The sequence below is a fragment of the Caenorhabditis remanei genome, chromosome I (assembly GCF_010183535.1).
Source record: "Caenorhabditis remanei strain PX506 chromosome I, whole genome shotgun sequence".
Taxonomy (NCBI): domain Eukaryota; kingdom Metazoa; phylum Nematoda; class Chromadorea; order Rhabditida; family Rhabditidae; genus Caenorhabditis; species Caenorhabditis remanei.
Window position 1 is genome coordinate 2,117,561 of NC_071328.1, and position 19,240 is coordinate 2,136,800.

Genomic DNA, 19,240 nt, shown 5'->3' on the forward strand with positions numbered 1-19,240 from the left:
GCCATTTTTGAAATAACATGTCTGAGTATTTTTTTGTTTTAAATGAACCACTTAAAGTCCTTTTCGAAAAACTAGACAACGCCCTATATCATCGATTCCCAACAGTTGAAAAGTGACAAAGTTGAAAACTAAAAAAATCGAATTTTCGAATTTTTCATTTTTCTTTTCACAAATGAATAGTCCATGTTTTTTTGAGTATTTTTTGTATTGACACTTTTAATTTTTCTTCACATTGTCATACTAAAAAATTACAATTTTTGAAAAAAAAATTTTTTTGATGATTTTTTTTGTGAAAATTTTTTTTTTCAAAAAAGTATAAAACTGATAATTTATTGCAAAATTATTTTTTTTAATTTCAGAAACTATTGTTTTAACTCAATTTAGGTGTTTTCATAACAACTACGGATAAGAGCAACTCGAATCACAACGACCCCGAATCAGAACTGCTCTGTGCGATTGGGAGTTCGAATATTAAAAGTCTTTCTTTATTATTTTTTTTATTCACGATGTTTCATTTTTTTCCCGATTTATCTTTGACTTTTGTTCACTTTCTTTTTTGGCGGACGGCTCGGTGCACCGATCGGTAGAGATGGAAAAAATTTGTTGACTCGGAGGAGGTGTATGATGAGAACAGCGGAGGAAATAGTGATTTCCAAAACGCTATTAATTAAACTAAACAAGACAACCAACGACAGATTTGAACCTTATATGCTTTCTTCAAATTTGGTTCTTTTTTTCAAATAAACAAATCAACAAATTCCAAAATTTTTTGGTGATTCGGGGTCGTTGTGATTCGAGTTTCTCTTATCCGTAGTTGTTATGAAAACACCTAAATTGAGTTAAAACAATAGTTTCTGAAATTAAAAAAAATAATTTTGCAATAAATTATCAGTTTTATACTTTTTTGAAAAAAAAAATTTTCACAAAAAAAATCATCAAAAAAATTTTTTTTTCAAAAATTGTAATTTTTTAGTATGACAATGTGAAGAAAAATTAAAAGTGTCAATACAAAAAATACTCAAAAAAACATGGACTATTCATTTGTGAAAAGAAAAATGAAAAATTCGAAAATTCGATTTTTTTAGTTTTCAACTTTGTCACTTTTCAACTGTTGGGAATCGATGATATAGGGCGTTGTCTAGTTTTTCGAAAAGGACTTTAAGTGGTTCATTTAAAACAAAAAAATACTCAGACATGTTATTTCAAAAATGGCACTTTTTTTTCAATTTAATCCAAAAATTCTTTAAAAATTGATGATTTTATCTTACAACTCGGGAAATTTTTTGAACCATGTTTCGAAACTTTGTGGAAATACTTTATTTTACACCTATAAAACATGGTAAAAATGTCAGCTTTCTACGACATAACAGAAAAAATTTCATTTTTGCACCTTTGAGCACCTACCGTACTACCGTGCCTGCGAGCCGGGAGCCAATATTGTGGATATGGGTTACTAGAGGCCCATAATACAAGTTTGTATAAAAATGCAAGCCCTAACTTCTTCACAGACTCTAGGCCCCTATGTACTATGACGATGCTCGAGTCTTACAGAGAATGCGTTATATAACACTCCAGTGAGTGAAGTTTTTGAATTTTAAAGTTCAAACAAAAAACCGAAAATGTCTTTCCCGTCTCGAGTTCGGTATTTTCAGAACAATTCGACCGTGGATTGGAATCGCCCCGTCTACTGGGACCTTGACATTCCGTACAGCCATGAAGAAGTTGTTGAAACATGTGAAGCTGCACGTTGGCGTGGAGGAATGAGAAGAGGCCGTGGGGGGCAGACGAGAAGGGCTGCAGGCCGTGGGGGGCAGGTGAGAAGGTCTGGAGGCCGGCGTGGATCCCGAACTCAAGAACAACGTGATGATGGAGCATACGGAATTCCAGTGAGTGAAGTTTTTGAATTTTAAAGTTCAAACAAAAAACCGAAAATGTCTGTCCCGTCTTAGATTCGGTATTTTAAGGCCTAGTGCCTGAAGATAACGAGATGATGATGAGTGAAGTTTGATTCTTATAACCCAAACTATTTTCCAAAAAACTCTACCTCGTCATGAGCTTGGAAATTTCAGAACAATGTGATGGATTTTGCCGATCACATCATCTCGGGGTTAGACCTTCCGGTTGAACGTGAGGAAATAGTTCGGAGCGAAACAAGCCAGCTGACAAGAGAAGATTTACTAAACATGAGACGTCACTACCGCCGATTGAGTCAGAAGCACGAAAGGAGTCGCCTTATGAGAAACATCGAATCTCAACTGGCTGCTATCATGATGAATCCACCGCTGGTTCGAGTTCATCCTCGAGTAATCATGTTTCGAGTTCCGGGCGGGGCCATTCAGAGGAATGCCGGTAAGTGTGGAGTCAGATTCTGAAACGTTGAGATTTAGAGAAAAAAGCTGGGGATTTTTCTTAGATTAAGTACTATTATTAAACGCTGTATAAAAAGAAGTCGTGGTCTAGGATCTGTCAATTCGGCCATCGTGATATTTCCGCACTAAAATGGCGTCAATAATAGTTCGGGGGAAATTTGAGGTAAAACATTACAGTAACACTCGTTTCACCTGTGCCTACATGACGTCATTTTTGTAGTACGATATTACGATGACCGAGTTGTCGGATCCTAGGCCAGGACTTCTCTTTGTACAGATAGTCATAATAGAACTTCACGGTTTTCACGGCGGCATGTACTCTTTTCGAGCATTACGTTTTTTCTCAATAAAGAATTTGCCAGAAGAGGGTTTATGCGATCTTGCGAAAACCGTGGTGCTCTAAAACGTCTCTAGCCAAGACTAAGGGTTTGGAGTTTCAAACAAAAAAAATAACTTATCCCGAAATTGTCATTTTCAGCGTGTCCTCCCTGACCGAGCTTTCCAAGACGTCCTTCTTGCCGAGCCCATTGAAGAGGATGCCATGCCGATTCTCGGAATCGAACAGCCACAGGAGGAAGAAGAATTTGATTGAAGTGTACTGTAAATAATTGACTTCCCATCTTTCTGGTTTATTTATTTTTATTATTTGAAGTATAAATCGTACATTTTCTTTAAAAACAAACGTTTTCAACTTTCAACAAGTAAAAAATTGAAAAGGCGAGAGAGAGAGAGACAGAAAACAAAGCGAAAAAAAATCAATTATCAAGAAAAGTAGGATGACACTCGAAATGTGGAGCGCCGATGTTTTGATCTCCTAAATTTATTTTCAAAAATGAAAAAAGTAGGTCTGCTATTTATGATAAAATGAAATGACTGATCTTTTCGAACTTCTAAATTTACTTTTTTTAAAGTCGGTTTTAGATCATATTCAGCTCAACATGATTTTTATCTTTTTGATAGGAGCACATTCTACTAAGAAATTTTTGATCTACTTTCGTAAATCAAAATTTTCGAAAAAATATAGCAGGTCTACAACTTATTTTTTCAAATTTTAGCATAAAGTCGGGAGTTAGGACGTTTGAATTTTACAAGCGAAGTACACGACGGACCGAGTTGAACTTCTTCTATAAATTTTGTCATAAATACTTTTCATCTATCAGAACTGTGCGGAAATAAGAAACGAAGTACAATCATTTTCGACAGTATGAAACTGGCGCATATCTCAAACGCCTGGAGAGTAATCGAAACGTACTCAACTACAAAAATGTTGAGCTAGATTTGATCTACAACATTTTCAAAAAAAATCCATCAAAACGTAACACTTTTATTAAGTCAGCGATATGTGCTCTTCCGAGTTCTTTCCACTTTTCGTCGTCGTCGTCGTCGTACTCTCCGTTTTCCCCCCACCATGTTTCTTCTTCACTATCGTATTATCCTCGGGCACAATAAAATCCTCTTTCGTCCGTCTCGCCGCCGCCACATTCTTCAGAATCTTCTCACGTTGCGCCTCTTCTTGCTTCTTTTTCCAGTTCTGCTCGATTAATTCCACCTGGAAATCAACTTATCGATTTTTGTTCAAAACTTTTAAGATACCTTATGCACAGAAGGAGTTTTCGCCACGTAACGTCTTCTAACCTTCTTACTGACATCGGTGGGGGTGTTTGACGCCGGTTGACTTTTGGGACGGTTCTAGGACACCAGAATTAATATCAGAAAGCTTGTCAAAAAAGCAAAAAAAGTTTGGGGTGGTGGGAGTCGAACCCTGGTCGCAAGATTGGTGGTCAGACTTCTTACCGGGTAGACTATAGATGCGAGGCGGCGGCGCAGCCGCGAGGGTTGTGATAAGGCGGTGAGAAGCCGCTGTCGCCACCACCCTTATCACAACCCTTGTCGCCGCGCCGCCGGCTCTCACCTATGGCCTACCTGGTAAGGAGTCTGACCACCAATCTCGCGTCCCGGGTTCGATTTTTCCTCCCTGTCATTATTTTTTGCTTTCTTTAACAATCACCATACGCTATCTCTAATCCAATAGAACCCAATTTCTCACCGATTTCGGTCCACCATCCTCCTCAATAATCGTATCATCCTGTGCCGTATTCAACCCCTCGTCATCATTCGTCACCCGACCCGCCGCCATTATCTGTTCCATTGTGATATTTCGCTCGGCACCGGGCACATTCAAGATTTTCGCCAGGTCTACTTCAGTCATGTCTTTCTCGGTGACAGCGGGTCTGGAATTAAAAATTTGTTTTGAAATTTTTGAATTAAGGGGTACTGTAGGGGTAGCAACTCACAGCGTGGAAGTCTTCTTCTCGAAATGACTATCATACCGTCCCCCTTTCTCCCAATCAACTTTCATCTGTGGATTGAAATTTCGCCTGACGAAAACGTTCAGCAGAAGATCTCTCAGTAGATCATAATCCGGTTTCGTTTGATATCGAAGAATTGATAAATGCTGTGCAAACATTGCGCATTCCGATTCGATGCCATTGAATAGCTCGGTCACGTCTTCTTTCATCACAATCACTTTGTCTTCTTCGGCTATTCCCGCCCTGGAAATGAGGCGTCTAGCAAAATTTCTGGACGTCAGAATTTAATGAATCTAAGCTAGTTTTGTAAATCAAAAATAGCTCTACATTTTTGTAGTTGACAATTTTTTGATAGCTGTTCACGTTTTTGAGATATGCGATTCTGAAGATCGGCACATGGAAAGCGGCGCGAGGGAGAGTTGCTCAACTTTGACAGCTCATAACTTTGCCAGATTTTGTTTCACAATTATGAATTTACTATGAATGTGTAGATCAAATCTAAATCTGCATTTTTGCAGTTTTCAGTTTTCCGCTATCTTTTCACACTACTGAGATATGCGCCGTGCAAGATAGGTACCTAGAAAGCGGCTCGAGGTAGTGAGGGAGAGAGACGCAGAGAAGCAAGACGCCCTCCTCTTTCTGCACACTCTCTCGCCCCTAACTTTGAAGCAGTATATCTCAAAAGTGGGCGGAGCTATCAAAAAGTTGTCAACTACAAAAATGAAGATCTTTGTTTGATCTACACAGTCAATGTAAAATCAATAAAATCGGTTCGTAGGGAATGATGTTACGAGCATTCAAAGTTGAACAATTAAAACGATTATATCTCAAAAGCCTGCGTAGCCATCAAAAAGTTGTAAATTACAAAAATATGTAAAATGTTAAGTTCTACAATTCTGAAATATAAACTCTTCAAATTGCTGTTTTAATTTTGGAGATATGAGTCATTTTACCTTTAAAGGCGCATATCTCAAAGCCCTACAGCGCTATCAAAAAGTTTTTAACTAACAAAACATGCCAATTTTTAGGCTTTACATATATATCACATTTATTTTCGAAAAATTATTTTCCAAAACCCACCACGGCAACGATCCCTTCACAAACTCGACAATCATATAAAACAGCGACCACAAATCGTCGTGTCTTCCCTGCTCTTTCCGCTCCTGCGCCGCCACCGAGCAGTATCTGAGTGTCCCTCGAAACGGTACAATCCTCCGGGGTTTTCGAATTCTTAGTCCTCCACCATCGCCGTCTTTCACCAAAAATTGGCGGGAAATTCCAAAATCCAGAACATGAAGCAATCGTTGTTTGGGGGTTCCAAGTGTTCCTATCGCGAAATTCGCCGGTTTCACGTCTCGATGAATGAAACCGATTTCATGAATCTCTCGTATCGAATCGAGTGCCTGAATAGCCATAACTAACGCCGAGTACGTCGAAAATTTATTCGTCGGGAGTGTCGATCGAATCGCGTCAAGCGACGGGCCGAGTAGTGTCATCACAATGAATTGATAGTTTTCTCCTTGTCCTTTTTCGATTAGCTCTACACAATGTATCGAATTTTTCTCGTTTAGTTTTGATATCACTTTATGTTCCATAGGGAGCGTTGGGTCTTCGTCGAACACTGTGGTTTCTGCCTGGAATTCATGGAAAACTGGGTAAAAATGGTTTAAATGAAGTCTAGATACCAATACCATGCGCTAAAAATAATGCAAAAAAAGTTTGGCGAGTGGGGGAATCGAACCCTGGATGCGAGATTGGTGGCCTGACTCCTTACCAGGTACACCATGAGTGCGGGCCGGCGGCGCGAAACCGAAGATTGTGATAAGGGTGCCGACTTCCCCCTTTTCGAGCGCCATCGCCGCCGCCGCCACATCGCTCCTGGTGTTGCCCTCATAGTCTACCTGGTTACGTGTCTGACCACCAATCTTGCGACCCAGGTTCGATTCCTTCTCCCCGCGATTCTTTTTTACTTTTTTTACAAGCATGGGCATGTGTTTATTTTCAGGTTTAAAGCATTCTACCGTAATGAAACTAGATTTTCAGTGACCATCGACTTACCTTACACGCAAACCGTCTTCCGGGACACTTTACCATCGCCACTTCATAGATTACGCCACATCCTCCTTCGCCAAGTTTTCTGAATGCCTAAAAGAGAATTGGTAAGTTCCGTAAAAACGCGACGCGCACGCAACGCGACTCGGAAAAAATTCAAAACGTTTCGTGTCGGATCTTACGCCTCGCACTCCTGTGTAGCCGCTTATGCTTCTCACCAAGTATTTCCGATTTATAACAGATGCAACTTTTATTTTCGGCCTATTCGTCGTCATTTCGATTTTTTGTTGTGAAATTCGAAAAGTTATTTGATTAGAAATGATTTATTATGGAATTTGAAGGAAGGAAAAATATAAAAAATAAAAGAAAATAGAGAACTTGGTTACCGGTTCAGTGAGTTTCACGTTTTCCGTTCATAGTTCTTAGAAATGAAATGCAATGTTTATCCGTCTCCGTGAGAATTCACAACTACGACAATTCGCAACTGCGACATTCCGCAACTACGACGTTTCGCAACCACGGCGTTTCGCAACCACACCGCATTTGCATATTTAGGTCAATTGAAAATGTTGAAACGGAAGAGTCTGGAAACATATTTGAAAACATTAAATAGAATAAAAAGTTGTCTGTCTCTTTTTCTGACAAAACTAGGTCAAACTATTGCTAGTTCTATGGTTGCGAAACGTCGTAGTTGCGGAATGTCGAAGTTACGAATTGTCGCGGGGCCCATAGTTCTTAGAAATGAAATGCAATGGAAACATGAAAACCTACCTGGGGAACAGAGTTGCGCGGAATTCCGACTTCCGACTTCCGCTTTGAACATTTTACTTCCGACTTCGGACTTCCGTTTTCGGATGTTTACTTCCGACTTCCGTCATTCCATAATTGTGTAATTTCCGGAAAGTATATTTAGCAGGAATACAAAGAAAAATGGTCTAAAAGGACAGAAAATAAGCTTTTCTTCAGTCAAAAATTAATTTTCCACTGATTTTCGCGAATTTTATGAACTTTTTCGAGGAGTTTTTGAATCTTTGTGAGAAAATCTACTTCCGACTTCCGGGCGTTTTTTTTTTCACTTTCGACTTCCGGTTTCCGACTTCCGTTTTCAAAATTTCACTTCCGACTTCTGACTTCCGCGCAACTCTGCTGGGGAAGGGGTCTGACCAAGGTGGCGTTGCGTACAACAATCAATAGCAATAGAAAATACGCTCCATTAAAACTCCTTTGCGCGCAGTGACATTGCCTGTGGGAAGGTCTTGTATGTCACTCTTCTCATTCCACTCAATATTCCATTCTTCCCCCCGACATGTCTGCCATCCCTCTGTGCAAACTCCCTTTTTTATGCATTAATCAAATATTAATCAATATGGATATCATTTCTCTGTAAGTTACATCATTTCGAAAACCAATTATTCATATTATTTCAGTGTCAGTTTATCATTAGCGTCTAGAAGATGTCAACGTATTGTTAAACTAGTGAAAACTAAATTGACTGGATTCAATATTCAAATCAAAGAAAGTGGTATAGAACTTCTATTTGTTGATTCCCAGAGGATAGTAGGATACTGGATTTTTGAGCCAGAGAAGAAGGAGAATAGAGGAAGTGGAGATATGGAAATGAGGTATGTTTTCAATGTATTTTTTTTGATAGATCGCGTGCTGGAAACGGTCTCGCAGTTCGTGCACACTATCTATTAGAAAAATCAATAACGTGAATTCCCCTCTCTATTCATCCGGGTCCCCCTTTTTTCAGTTTTCACGCGAACTTAATCCGTTCATATCACTCCGAAGAGGATATCCAACAATCGATGAAACTAGGACTCGACTATCTCAAAGATCTGTTTAAGAAACCAATCAATAAATTTTACCTGCATCCAGACGGATTACCCGAATGTCCACTTCAAATCGAATTAAAGGAATGCAACGAATTACTTGTCAAAGGAAAAAAGGCATTGAAAGATGAATATCTAAAAACAATTCTAGAAACGATAATGGTTAAAACCAAATGTACTCTTTGGATTCCAATAAATCCAACATTCGAATGCAACACGAATCTTTTGAAATTCAAAGAATTGAAATGTGTAGAGTATGAAGGATGCGGTCATTGGATTACTAGAAATGTATTTCTGAATTTGAAATGTACTCATATGCAGTTATACCATACACTTCTGGAAGCAGACGCCGTCATGTCATTCTTCGAGAGATGGTATCACTCGGACGATACAGTATTTCATGTATTAGTGGTACAAACAGATAAATTGTTTGATGGATTAAACTTCGACAGATTTCAGCCAAAGCCATGGAATCCCGAGCAACGATCCCGTCATTTCTTGTGAGTTTTGAACATAGATTTCATTTAGCTGCAAAAAACCTCTAAAACTATAAGGACATCCTAGTGCGTAAGCAAATTTTTCTAGCTGGTATCCTCTGGGCGGAAGGCGCGAAAATCATAAAATGTCGGAAAAAATGACTAGAAAGATCCTATTTGATCAAAATTAAAACTATTGATTTTTCAGGTACTCCTCTACTATGGCTTACGACTGTTCCACTGGCATCGATATAATGAGAAATGACGGATTACTATGCACTGTTTACATGACAAATGGATGTGCTTTGTTTGGTGTCTGGCATGACCGATTTCCAGATGTTTCTGGAGTTTCGCAAATTGTTTAGCTATCATGGAATGTAGCAGAGGAATTTATTGACCCCCCCACCATCCTTAAAGTATAATTTTTAAAACCGATTTTTTCTCATTAAATGAGTTCGTTTAATTTAGAGCAAAGCTCTGAAGGTTTTTTGTTGCTTTCTTAATAAATTTGATTTTTTTTTTGAATTTTTTAACCGTCTTGCTGTGACAGTCAAAAGAAGATATCTTTATCTTTACTAATAATATTCAACAGATTCCGTCTGTCCGTTTAGTCGTCGCCGATCATAACTCCGTCCATTGTCTACCGATCTTTATGAAACCTGGATAGATAGATTGGAAATTAGGCTTATTTGATGCCCAAACTTTTCTTTTTTCAAAAATATCAAATTAAATTTGATTCAAATTTGACGTCTTCTGGAGAGGCGAATGTATGAAAATTAGTGCACTTTTAATCTGAATTTTCGAAAAAATTTTTTAAAATTTGTTAAAAATGAGTACTATTGTTTGAATCCGGGCCGACCGCGCAGGGCCGGAGCAAGAAAAAGTTCAGCCCGTCCCGACTTTTGACAAGTAAAGTTACGCTCATCCTTTTCAAACATTATTATCTTGCTTGATATTCATTGAGGATGTCACGACTGTTTTGTGATTAGGCCGGTGGAAGCCCACAGTCATGCTTAGTAACCGTTGCGAGTGTGAGAGTGTGGAGAACGAGTTATGCTATCGAAGCACTTTATTGAGCTGGTCAACGAATGTAATTAGCGGTTTACATCCGAATCCATTGCTGGTCTTGGTTGCACTCTTGAGCTGGTCCTGACGTGCTAGTGTCCCGAGTTCTCGTGGCGTGCAGCTTGTCACTACCGGCACACGTGTTCTTGAAGAGCATGTTTGACGAGTGGACGAGCCACCTTCCTCCATGAAGGTGGCGAGGTGAACTGATTTGAAATCCTTCGAGTGTTGTGTTCTAGAAGGTGCGCGCGAGAGAGTGTGCGTATCGAAGAGACGCAGGTCCGATGGAGCGCGCTTGCTGGTTACGGCGGCAATTCAAATCCTTAAGGTTGGAATTGACGCGATTGAATCCGTTTTGATGGTTATTGATTGATTTAGATATCAATCTCCGTAGAGTCGTATCGCTGACGTAATCCGATGGAGTCAGGGATGCGACAGACTTCGTCGTCCACGACAAACACAGGCGAAATAGCTAAAAATGGAAATAATGTTTCTGTAGACGTGCTAATTTAAAAAAAAAAATCAAAAAATCATAATTCATATTTTATCTCCGTCTCAAAACTCGATCAAACAGTTTTGTTTTAACTGCAGAGATCATAATTATCCGAGAGGCGGAAGGAACTGTTCGATGAAAATGGTACCACTTTCTCTACTACTCATTATTGATTTTTCTGCCCGGTTCGCACCCTGTTTTTGCATTCGAAGAAAAATAAAAATTGTTTTTTTTACAGATGAGAAAAAAAAGAGAAATAATCTAAAATAATTAATGGAAGAAAATAGAAAGGAGAATCAATCGCGAGGGTCTTTGGCCAGTTCGATGGGCAACATCGGCGCCCCTTCATCATTGTCAACATCCTCGTGCTCTTCGACGATACCGGGTTCAAGGAGTGCCTGAAAATTAGTCGTTTGGATTAGTCTTCTCTCTCTCTCATTTAATTTTCGGTTTTCAATTTTAAACTCACACGTCCATCTTCGAAATATCCGCCGGGCACACGCACCACGATTATTCTAGGATTTTTAGTGGCGGTTGCTGCATTGCTGCGTGCAGCTGTTCTTCAACAGCAATCATCGCTTGGCGTTGGTCCTCATGATGTCGCAATTCGTTGAGCTCGTCTACCACTTCTGCGAGCTGTTGAAAAAGTTGAGCCGCGACGATATGCACATTTCTGTCGTTGATCTCCATATCCAACCCAACATCCAACTCATCGACTTCCTCTGGCACGTCGTTACGACCGTCGTCAGCCTCCATATCCAACCCAACATCCAACTCATCGACTTCCTCTGGCACTTCGTTATGACCGTCGTCAGCCTCCATATCCAACCCAACATCCAACTCATCGACTTCCTCTGGCACGTCGTTACGACCGTCGTCTCCAGCACCGTCTCCAGCAACTTGTTGCTGTAAATTTGTCAAGTTTACACTGCTGACCACAATTCTAACAACTCGGGCATTTTTCAAAAAAAAATTTAGAAAACGACCAACTTTAAGAATGTCTAGGTGTTTCCTAATTATGCCACAGAAATAATTTTGTATGGACTACACAGATCAATAATATCACTTTATTTTTGTAATTGTCCATCGTTTTTGTACAAACACTGACAACATATTTATAACCTATTTGAATAAATCGTTCAGAAATTTTATTCAAAATTTGCCAGTTTGAGAAAGCAAACTCTTTAAAGCATTGTTGTACAAAAAATGTTCAATTTCAAAAATGAAGTCCTACTTTTGATCAGTATAGTCCGTACTAAATTCATTCTGTGGGATAATCAGCTACATCTGTACACACTCTTAAGTTGGTCATTTACCACTGATAACAGTCAAAGTTGTTAGAATTAATGTCAGCATATTCTCACATAAATTATCGCGTCGCGGACACACAGACGATAATTGTAAACTTATGCACTTTATTATTTTTAGCGGTCACTTACCAGTTGATCAATACTCATAATCTCTCCTGAGGTGAAAAACCACAAATTTTGAAGCCCTTGGAAGAATTCCGAACGACCCTGAAAAAAACCAAGCATTGCAAACATTTTCGAGATCAAAATTACCTGATTATTCATATTGATTTTGTTATCGTTTAAACTTCTAGTCAGGAATAAAAAGAAATCGATAGAATGGGTCCACAGACTATCTCCACCACTAGAAATGACGTGGCAGATGTCGTTTGCAGTGACCCGTCGATCGTTTATTGACTGTGAGGATGGCAGAGTGGCAGATGGCGTAGTGACGAGATTTTGCCTCCGGGAAGTTTCGATCCCATATATGTCGAATCCGCGACAACTCGAAACAAGTCATCTCGAAACAAGACATTTTGAAACCGGACATTTCGAAACCGGTGAAACACGAATACATTTTGATTTTGAAAAAAGGTAGTATTATGATTCCGCGGATCCGGGGTTCGATACCGGGCCTAGCAGAACTGTTTTTTTTTCAATCCGTTTCCACCCTTTTTGTACCAATCTGAAGATGAAGGTTCGATCCCCACTGCGGATAAAATATTTTTGTTCCTTGCTTTTTGCTTTTTTGGTATTATTCTAATTGAAAGAGAAAACGCGGATTCCAAATATATATTCAGTTTTTTTGCCCTCGAGGCCAGGTATTCGAGAAACACGGGTTAAAGTTTTTACCACTGACAACCTTCCTGACGTGTGTGAAATGTCGGTAGTGTGGCACAGGTAAACCGCTAAGTCCCAAAAGCGTCTTGTTGGCGGCTGAAAAAGCGCTGACGGCTTAATAACGGCGCAATAACCGGTGAGCGACCGCCAAAGTCCCAATGGCGGCTTAATAACCGATGAGTGACAATGTTGCGGAACATTACAGAAGTTGTGTTAGAGATGGAATTTTTAGAAAATATTTTAGGAGATGGGTCCTATTAGATAGATGATTCATTATTTATATCGTTTTTTTCATAAAAGTGGATTTTATTTTTGGCGGCTTAAAAGCGGCTTAATGGCGGCTAAATCACTGGCCAGGAACGGGTTAATAACCGGTGAGTGACACTGTTCCGAGAAAGAGTTTGAGTTGAAATTTCAAGAAACTATCACACTGATGGAAAATTTTTGTATCTAATTTCTTTAAACTTTGTCTTCCTAGATTGTTCCCCAGTAACAAATTCATCAAACAAATAAGCGGCTATAACTGTGAAACCTGTAATACAGGAGCACATGCTGGTCATAAAAAATGAATAACCGTATCACCTGTGATAGAGACACATCCAGAAGTACAAGTTGAACGCAGTATAACTTGGTTCCAAGACGAGATGTTAAAAAGTTTCCAACTGACAAAATATAGTTTGATACAAATGAAATATTTCATCAGTTGAAAAAAAGTTCATAACTGAGATGCCATTCGAGATACAGTACTGTCCATAAAGAATGCAACACTTGCAGTTTTTTGTGGAAAATTGTTAACTTTGTGAGTGTGAGACGGCTTCGCTGATGGTATCACAATATCAATTGCTTATGGAGCAGTGTTGTTGGGAATTCCGACTTCCGGGCTTTTTTTCACTTCCAACTTCCGACTTCCGATTTCCGGATAAGAAATTTCACTTCCGACTTCCGGATAAGGAATTTTACTTCCGTCATTCCATAAGGGTGGAATTTCGGAAAAGTATATTTTGCAGAAATACATGGAAAAATTGTCTAGAAGGACAGAAAATAAGATGTTCTTCAGCCAAAAACTAATTTTCCACTGATTTTCGGCAATTTTATGATTTTCCTCTTGGAGTTTTCGAATATTTGCGAAAAAATCTAATTCCTACTTCCGACTTCCGACTTTCGACTTCCGACTTCCGGGCGGTTTTTTTACTCCCGACTTCCGTTTTGAAAATTTTACTTCCGACTTCCGTCTTCCGGATAAGGAAATTTTTACTTCCCAACATCTCTGTTATGGAGTATACAGATCACTAGTAGAGCTTCATTTTTGTAGTTGACAACTTTTTTGTTAGAGCACATCCTAAGAAGTTACAGGCAGTTCTGGGTGTGTCTCTATCACGGGTTATACGGTATTTCAAAACCATATTCATAGTTATTGAAATATGTCTCTTTTGCAATTTTCGGTTTCATTCTATTTAAAACTTTTTGACGTTCACTACTTTTCTCAACTATCTGCTCTTTTCCGACATTTCTTCAACATTCAAGTTTCAATCCAAGCTGCCGCTTTCAGCGAAAAGCCGCAACGACACTCCGCTATTCCGGTGTTCGCAGTAAATCTTTACCGGCGCCGCTCGAATTATTTTTCAGTAAAAACGTTTATTTTTCTTCGATTTTCATGTATTTCTGGATAATTTATTAGTTTTTTACATTTCGTTTAAGTAATTGATCAATCTTAATTACTATCCGCTCACTACCCGTTGAATAATTACTCCACTATTTGTTTGTTGACTAATCGAGACAACTTGTAATGGCGTCGGGCGTCTCAACGCAATATGGAGGATGTTTCCACTATCGGCGGACAGAAAAGGTTTGTTATCGCATGAATCTGATTATAATTCTATGTAGTTTAACTATTCTTTTACAGAATCTGACGTCTTAGCGCCTGAATAAAGCAACAGGCGCCAGTCATGACTGCCAAAACGTTCTCACTGGGAAATTCAGAGACAACGACGACGTTTTTTTACATAAAATAAAGGTATTTTTGATTTTCTATAAAAGAAAATAAGCGTAGTTATTTAGGGCAAAACATCGCACAGCACCCTACGCCTCCAATGCGCCAGAGAGGAGCTGCTTTTCGTGCGTCAGAAATGCCGTTGGCGCGCGAGGCGTGCATACCGTAAATTTGACATTTTCATAATTCGAAAATCATATTTTCGTCTAAAAATTCTGTAAAAATGATAATGTTCGGAAAAATTCATAAATTTATTGAAATAGACGTTCAAGGGAAAAGAGAAAACAATGGATTTCGGGAGAAAGAGTGATATATGAAGAGAAAGAGATCAATCCCAGTGAATGCATTCTTATTTTCCAAATTTTGCACGTTAAACGTAGTTGTTTCTCCCTGCATGTTGAATGTTGTTGAAATAACCTGAAAAAATATTCGGCGGCGAAGTATTTCCTGAAATTCTCCAACTAACCGCTTGTTGCAATATGACTGACGGGAAAAAAATCTGGAAAATCGAATATTTTAAAATATATTAAAGAGTTTTTATTTTTAAATTAATAAAATCGAAGAGAAACGCCATAAATTTCATTAAAATGCGAAAAATTAAAAAAAAAATCGAAAGCTGAAATGCGAGAAACACTGAGTAAAAACGAGAGACGCAGAGACACCGCTAACGCGCCAATGCACGGATAGTACGCCTTGTTGACAGATCTACGTCACAAAGCTCCCCAGGATTTTGGAAGTGTAGGGACCAGTGCATCGTCAAGTGTGCTCACAATCGGGATCGAACGCCTGTCTCCCCCAAAGGACTTGTTACATAATTCAACGAAATTCAACATGCTAAAGAAGAAATCTATGTGAGTAACTATCGGCCTTCGAGCAAATTTTACCTATTTTATTTCAGATTTGATGAACAATCTTCACCAAAAAACGATTTTTTCGAACGAAAATCAAAACACCGATTACACAATTTTACACTTGGAACGAGGCGATGAGAAGCGAAAGGAAACAAGTCAAATGGAGTCAAAAGCCAAGAATATTTTTAATTTCTATTTTTCTTCTTTCTTCCTTTTTAATTGTATTTCTGTTGTTTCTTATAATAAACAATAATTATTCAACCATGTGTTCCGAAACTACCGGGGAAAGGGGCCTATTGGGAAAGTGCGCCGGGTGAAAGTTGGTCCGTCGGCGGCCCGCAACTTCAACCTCCGTATGTTCGCCGTTGGGCAACTTGCGCGCCGCCGACGGCCCGTTTTTGGGACTTAGCGCTTTACCTGTGCCACCGATGAAGATGGAGAAAGGGGTTGTCAGAGGAGTAGATGTGTCGCCGCATTTTTGAAGCTATTCTCTGCCTTTTGTAGTGCTTAACCAAAAGATCCCCCACTGAGATTCCCTTTTCAAAAATTTCCAGATGGACTCCGAGCTTTTGGAAAAATGCTCCAATAAAAGCTACCATCAAAATGAAATAATTTTTTTCAGTCTCAACCACCTCCACCGACTCCTCCTCCAGCTCCTCGTCCATTGCCACGTCGAATTCAACAAGCAGAAGATCGAATTCATCGTGTACAACAAGGACTGGTTCACCACATGATGCAACAAAGTCAAAGGCATCGCCGAGGTCAAAGGATCCGCCGAGGTCAAATTATTGTATTTCCCAGATCTGCTATCCCACGTGTCGTAATGCCACGGTTCCCAATCGAGCCGGTGGAGCATGTGAATCGTGCTGGACCTGTAAGTATTTTTTTCTACAACACGCTTCCGAGTTAATCAATTCTGCTATATAGAAGTCCTGAAAACCGATAATTTTTAGCCCCCACTCATCGGAAACCCGGTCAATCAGTCGGTCAATATTTACCCTCCATCCCAAACAGAGTTGAGCGGAATGCGGTTTTTGAAATGGCGGAAGGCGGAAGGCGGAAAGCGGAATGAATATTTTTTGGGCGGAAAGCGGAAGGCGGAAGACGGAATTTAAAAAATATCGGCGGAAAGCGGAGAGCGGAAAGCGGAAGCGAAAAGCGGAAGCGAAAATTTTTTGGCGGAAGGCGGAAGGCGGAAAGCGGAATGGAAAAAATGCCAAAAGGCGGAAGGCGGAACACAATGTCGCTTTCAAAAATACGATTTTGGCCTTATTTTGTAGTAAAAAACACTAAAATGGTTAAATTTGAGTTAAATTTTGTTTTTTTTGATAAACACTGATAGCTTTGTTGCAAAAAACCACAAAAATATCAGTAAATTGGAATAGATGATCTAATTTTTCAAGCTGAGGAAAAAATCTTTGAACAGCGGAAGGCGGAAGGCGGAAAGCGGAAATAGGAAAATTTTTGGCGGAAAGCGGAATGCGGAAGGCGGAATAAAACATTTTTCGGCGGAGAGCGGAAAGCGGAAGGCGGAAAGAAAAAAGTGGCGGAAAGCGGAAGGCGGAAGGCGGAAGGCGAAATTCCGCTCAACTCTGATCCCAAATGGCACAACTTCCACCTCAGGAGCAAAAAGACCCCCGAGATGGGTAACTCTCACTACTAACATCTGTTTGTTTATTTGGTGTCTATTCCTTGTACATAAATTATTTATTTTTTTTCAATTATTTTTCTTTCATTCAGAGAAAGGGGAAGAACCATCAAAAGCTGAGTTTTCAAAAAACAATAATTAGTGAAAAAAATCAATAGTGAAAAACAAAAAAAACCTTTTGATCTCCAGAAAATTCATAGTCTTCTCAACATTTTGGAGATCAAAAAATTTTTTTGACTTGCTTATAAAGGAAATTAGAAATGTGATAGTTGAGGTGTATCGAAAATAACAAGAGAGAGAGAGAGTCGAAAAGAGAGAGACGCTGAGAAGTGAGACGCCCTCCTTTTTTCACACGCTCTCCCGCCTCACGTGGGGCCAATCTTTAAATGTGCATATCTCAAAAGCGTAAAGAGCTATCAAAAAGTTTTCAACTATAAAAATGAGGGACTAGATTTGATCTACACAACGTATATAAATATGTCACATAAACATTAATACCAAGTGTCATGAAAAACTTGCAAAACTGAAGAAATGTTATCTTTGATTTTCAGTCTTCTTCTCTTCTGAAGCCCATATCTGAAAAGCTTAGAGCGTTAGCAAATAATGGGCAACTGACAAAATGTGCACAATTTTAAGCTCTATATTTTTGTAGTTTACAACTTTTTGAAATCTTCAATAGTTTATGAGTTATAGGCCTTTACAGTTTAGCAACGTAAGCTAAGCTCGTAACTCTTTTTCTTATAAACCGATTTTATTGAATTTTTATTGGCTGTGTAGATCAAATCTAGATCTCTACTTTTGTAGTTGACAGCTTTTTGATAGCTCCACCCACTTTTGAGATATACGTCTTTAAAGTTAGGTGAGGGCGAGAGAGGGTGCAGAAAGAGGAGGGCGTCTCGTTTCTCTGCGTCTCTCTCCCTCTCTCCCTCGAGCCGTTCTCCAGGTACTCTTCTTTGACGGCGCATATCTCAGTAAGGTGACAAGATAGCGGAAAACCGTAAACTACAAAAATGGAGCTCTAGATTTGATCTACACTGTCATGGTAATTTGATAATTTTGAAACAAAATCTAGCAAAGTTATGAGCTGTCAAAGTTGAGCAACTCTTCCTCAAGTCACTTTTCAGGTGCCTATCTTTAAAGGCGCTTATCTCAAAAGTGCGAGTAGCTATTGAAAAGTTGTCAATTACAAAAATCAAGATCTATCTTTGTTCTATTGAGAAAATCGATCAAAACGTAACGCTTTTATTAAATTATCGGTATGTACAATTTATTTCTCAAAAATCCAACAAAAAATCAATAAACCTGAATATCCTTATGTGTAACAATTGCAGAAATACTATTAATATTATTATTATACTCCCCAGAGCTCAGTGGTAGTATACTATCCTTTCGTTCCTCCACAAAACAGTACCAAACCGAGAAGATGTACGACGGAATAATGAAAAGGAAGTAGAGGAAGAAGGAAGCGAATACGGGCGGTCGGAATCCATTTGATTTGAGCAGTACGCCAAGAGGCTGGAATTAGAGAATTTTTTTCGAAAATTTCAAATTCCCGCCAAAACTCTCAATAGGGCGCGCTTACTAACTCACCGGGAATACAACAAGCAGCAGTGCCATAATTAATAAATCCGTCTCATTTTTTTGGACGGTCATCTTTTTTAAAATGAATGAAAACTTTTTCCCAAAAAATTTTCAAAAAATTTCCAATGTTCAAAATTTGATCTTTCCTTTTTCTCTATTTGCCAAACTTTTCTCTTTCTATTTGTTCTGTTTGGCTAACTCTAACAAGTAACTTTATTTATTATTAGCTGATGGATAGAGGGTGGTGGCGGTGAATGTTGCAAGTGCGCTCCATTGCTATTTTGCAAAAATTCTAAAAATTCTCGTTGGAGCGCACTTACAGCCAGACAAAAAGTGTGCACCGGTAAATTATTCACAAAATTTCACATAAGAACAGAAAAATGAGACAGATAGGAAGGTAAAAATCGATAATAATGACAGAAATTTTAAAAAATCGGCAGGAAAA

General features: G+C 39.0%; 6 protein-coding genes across 6 annotated transcripts; 3 read left to right on the forward strand and 3 right to left on the reverse strand.

Moving 5' to 3' along the window:
• Window positions 1-1,619: 1,619 nt before the first annotated feature.
• GCK72_000282 (uncharacterized protein) lies at window positions 1,620-2,961 on the forward strand (the record flags this gene model as incomplete). Its single annotated transcript, XM_053722388.1, has 3 exons — window positions 1,620-1,886; window positions 2,070-2,303; window positions 2,848-2,961. The coding sequence occupies 3 exons, from the start codon at window positions 1,620-1,622 to the stop codon at window positions 2,959-2,961; spliced, it is 615 nt and encodes a 204-aa protein (XP_053591033.1).
• Window positions 2,962-3,696: 735 nt separating this feature from the next.
• GCK72_000283 (uncharacterized protein) lies at window positions 3,697-7,005 on the reverse strand (the record flags this gene model as incomplete). The annotated part of the gene is made up of 7 exons (XM_053722389.1): window positions 3,697-3,918; window positions 3,963-4,058; window positions 4,417-4,600; window positions 4,664-4,921; window positions 5,759-6,312; window positions 6,737-6,823; window positions 6,949-7,005. 7 exons carry the CDS (start codon window positions 7,003-7,005, stop codon window positions 3,697-3,699), a joined length of 1,458 nt encoding a protein of 485 aa, XP_053591034.1.
• A 1,091-nt stretch (window positions 7,006-8,096) lies between these two features.
• On the forward strand, window positions 8,097-9,403 carry GCK72_000284 (uncharacterized protein; the record flags this gene model as incomplete). Its single annotated transcript, XM_003087768.2, has 4 exons — window positions 8,097-8,113; window positions 8,158-8,352; window positions 8,484-9,062; window positions 9,247-9,403. 4 exons carry the CDS (start codon window positions 8,097-8,099, stop codon window positions 9,401-9,403), a joined length of 948 nt encoding a protein of 315 aa, XP_003087816.2.
• A 1,703-nt stretch (window positions 9,404-11,106) lies between these two features.
• On the reverse strand, window positions 11,107-12,170 carry GCK72_000285 (uncharacterized protein; the record flags this gene model as incomplete). The annotated part of the gene is made up of 3 exons (XM_053722390.1): window positions 11,107-11,502; window positions 12,036-12,113; window positions 12,159-12,170. 3 exons carry the CDS (start codon window positions 12,168-12,170, stop codon window positions 11,107-11,109), a joined length of 486 nt encoding a protein of 161 aa, XP_053591035.1.
• GCK72_000286 (uncharacterized protein) lies at window positions 11,191-11,508 on the forward strand (the record flags this gene model as incomplete). Its single annotated transcript, XM_053722391.1, has 1 exon — window positions 11,191-11,508. One exon carries the CDS (start codon window positions 11,191-11,193, stop codon window positions 11,506-11,508), a length of 318 nt encoding a protein of 105 aa, XP_053591036.1.
• Window positions 12,171-18,507: 6,337 nt separating the features above from the next.
• On the reverse strand, window positions 18,508-18,831 carry GCK72_000287 (uncharacterized protein; the record flags this gene model as incomplete). Its single annotated transcript, XM_003091561.2, has 2 exons — window positions 18,508-18,729; window positions 18,805-18,831. The coding sequence occupies 2 exons, from the start codon at window positions 18,829-18,831 to the stop codon at window positions 18,508-18,510; spliced, it is 249 nt and encodes an 82-aa protein (XP_003091609.2).
• Between the last annotated feature and the right edge of the window lie 409 nt (window positions 18,832-19,240).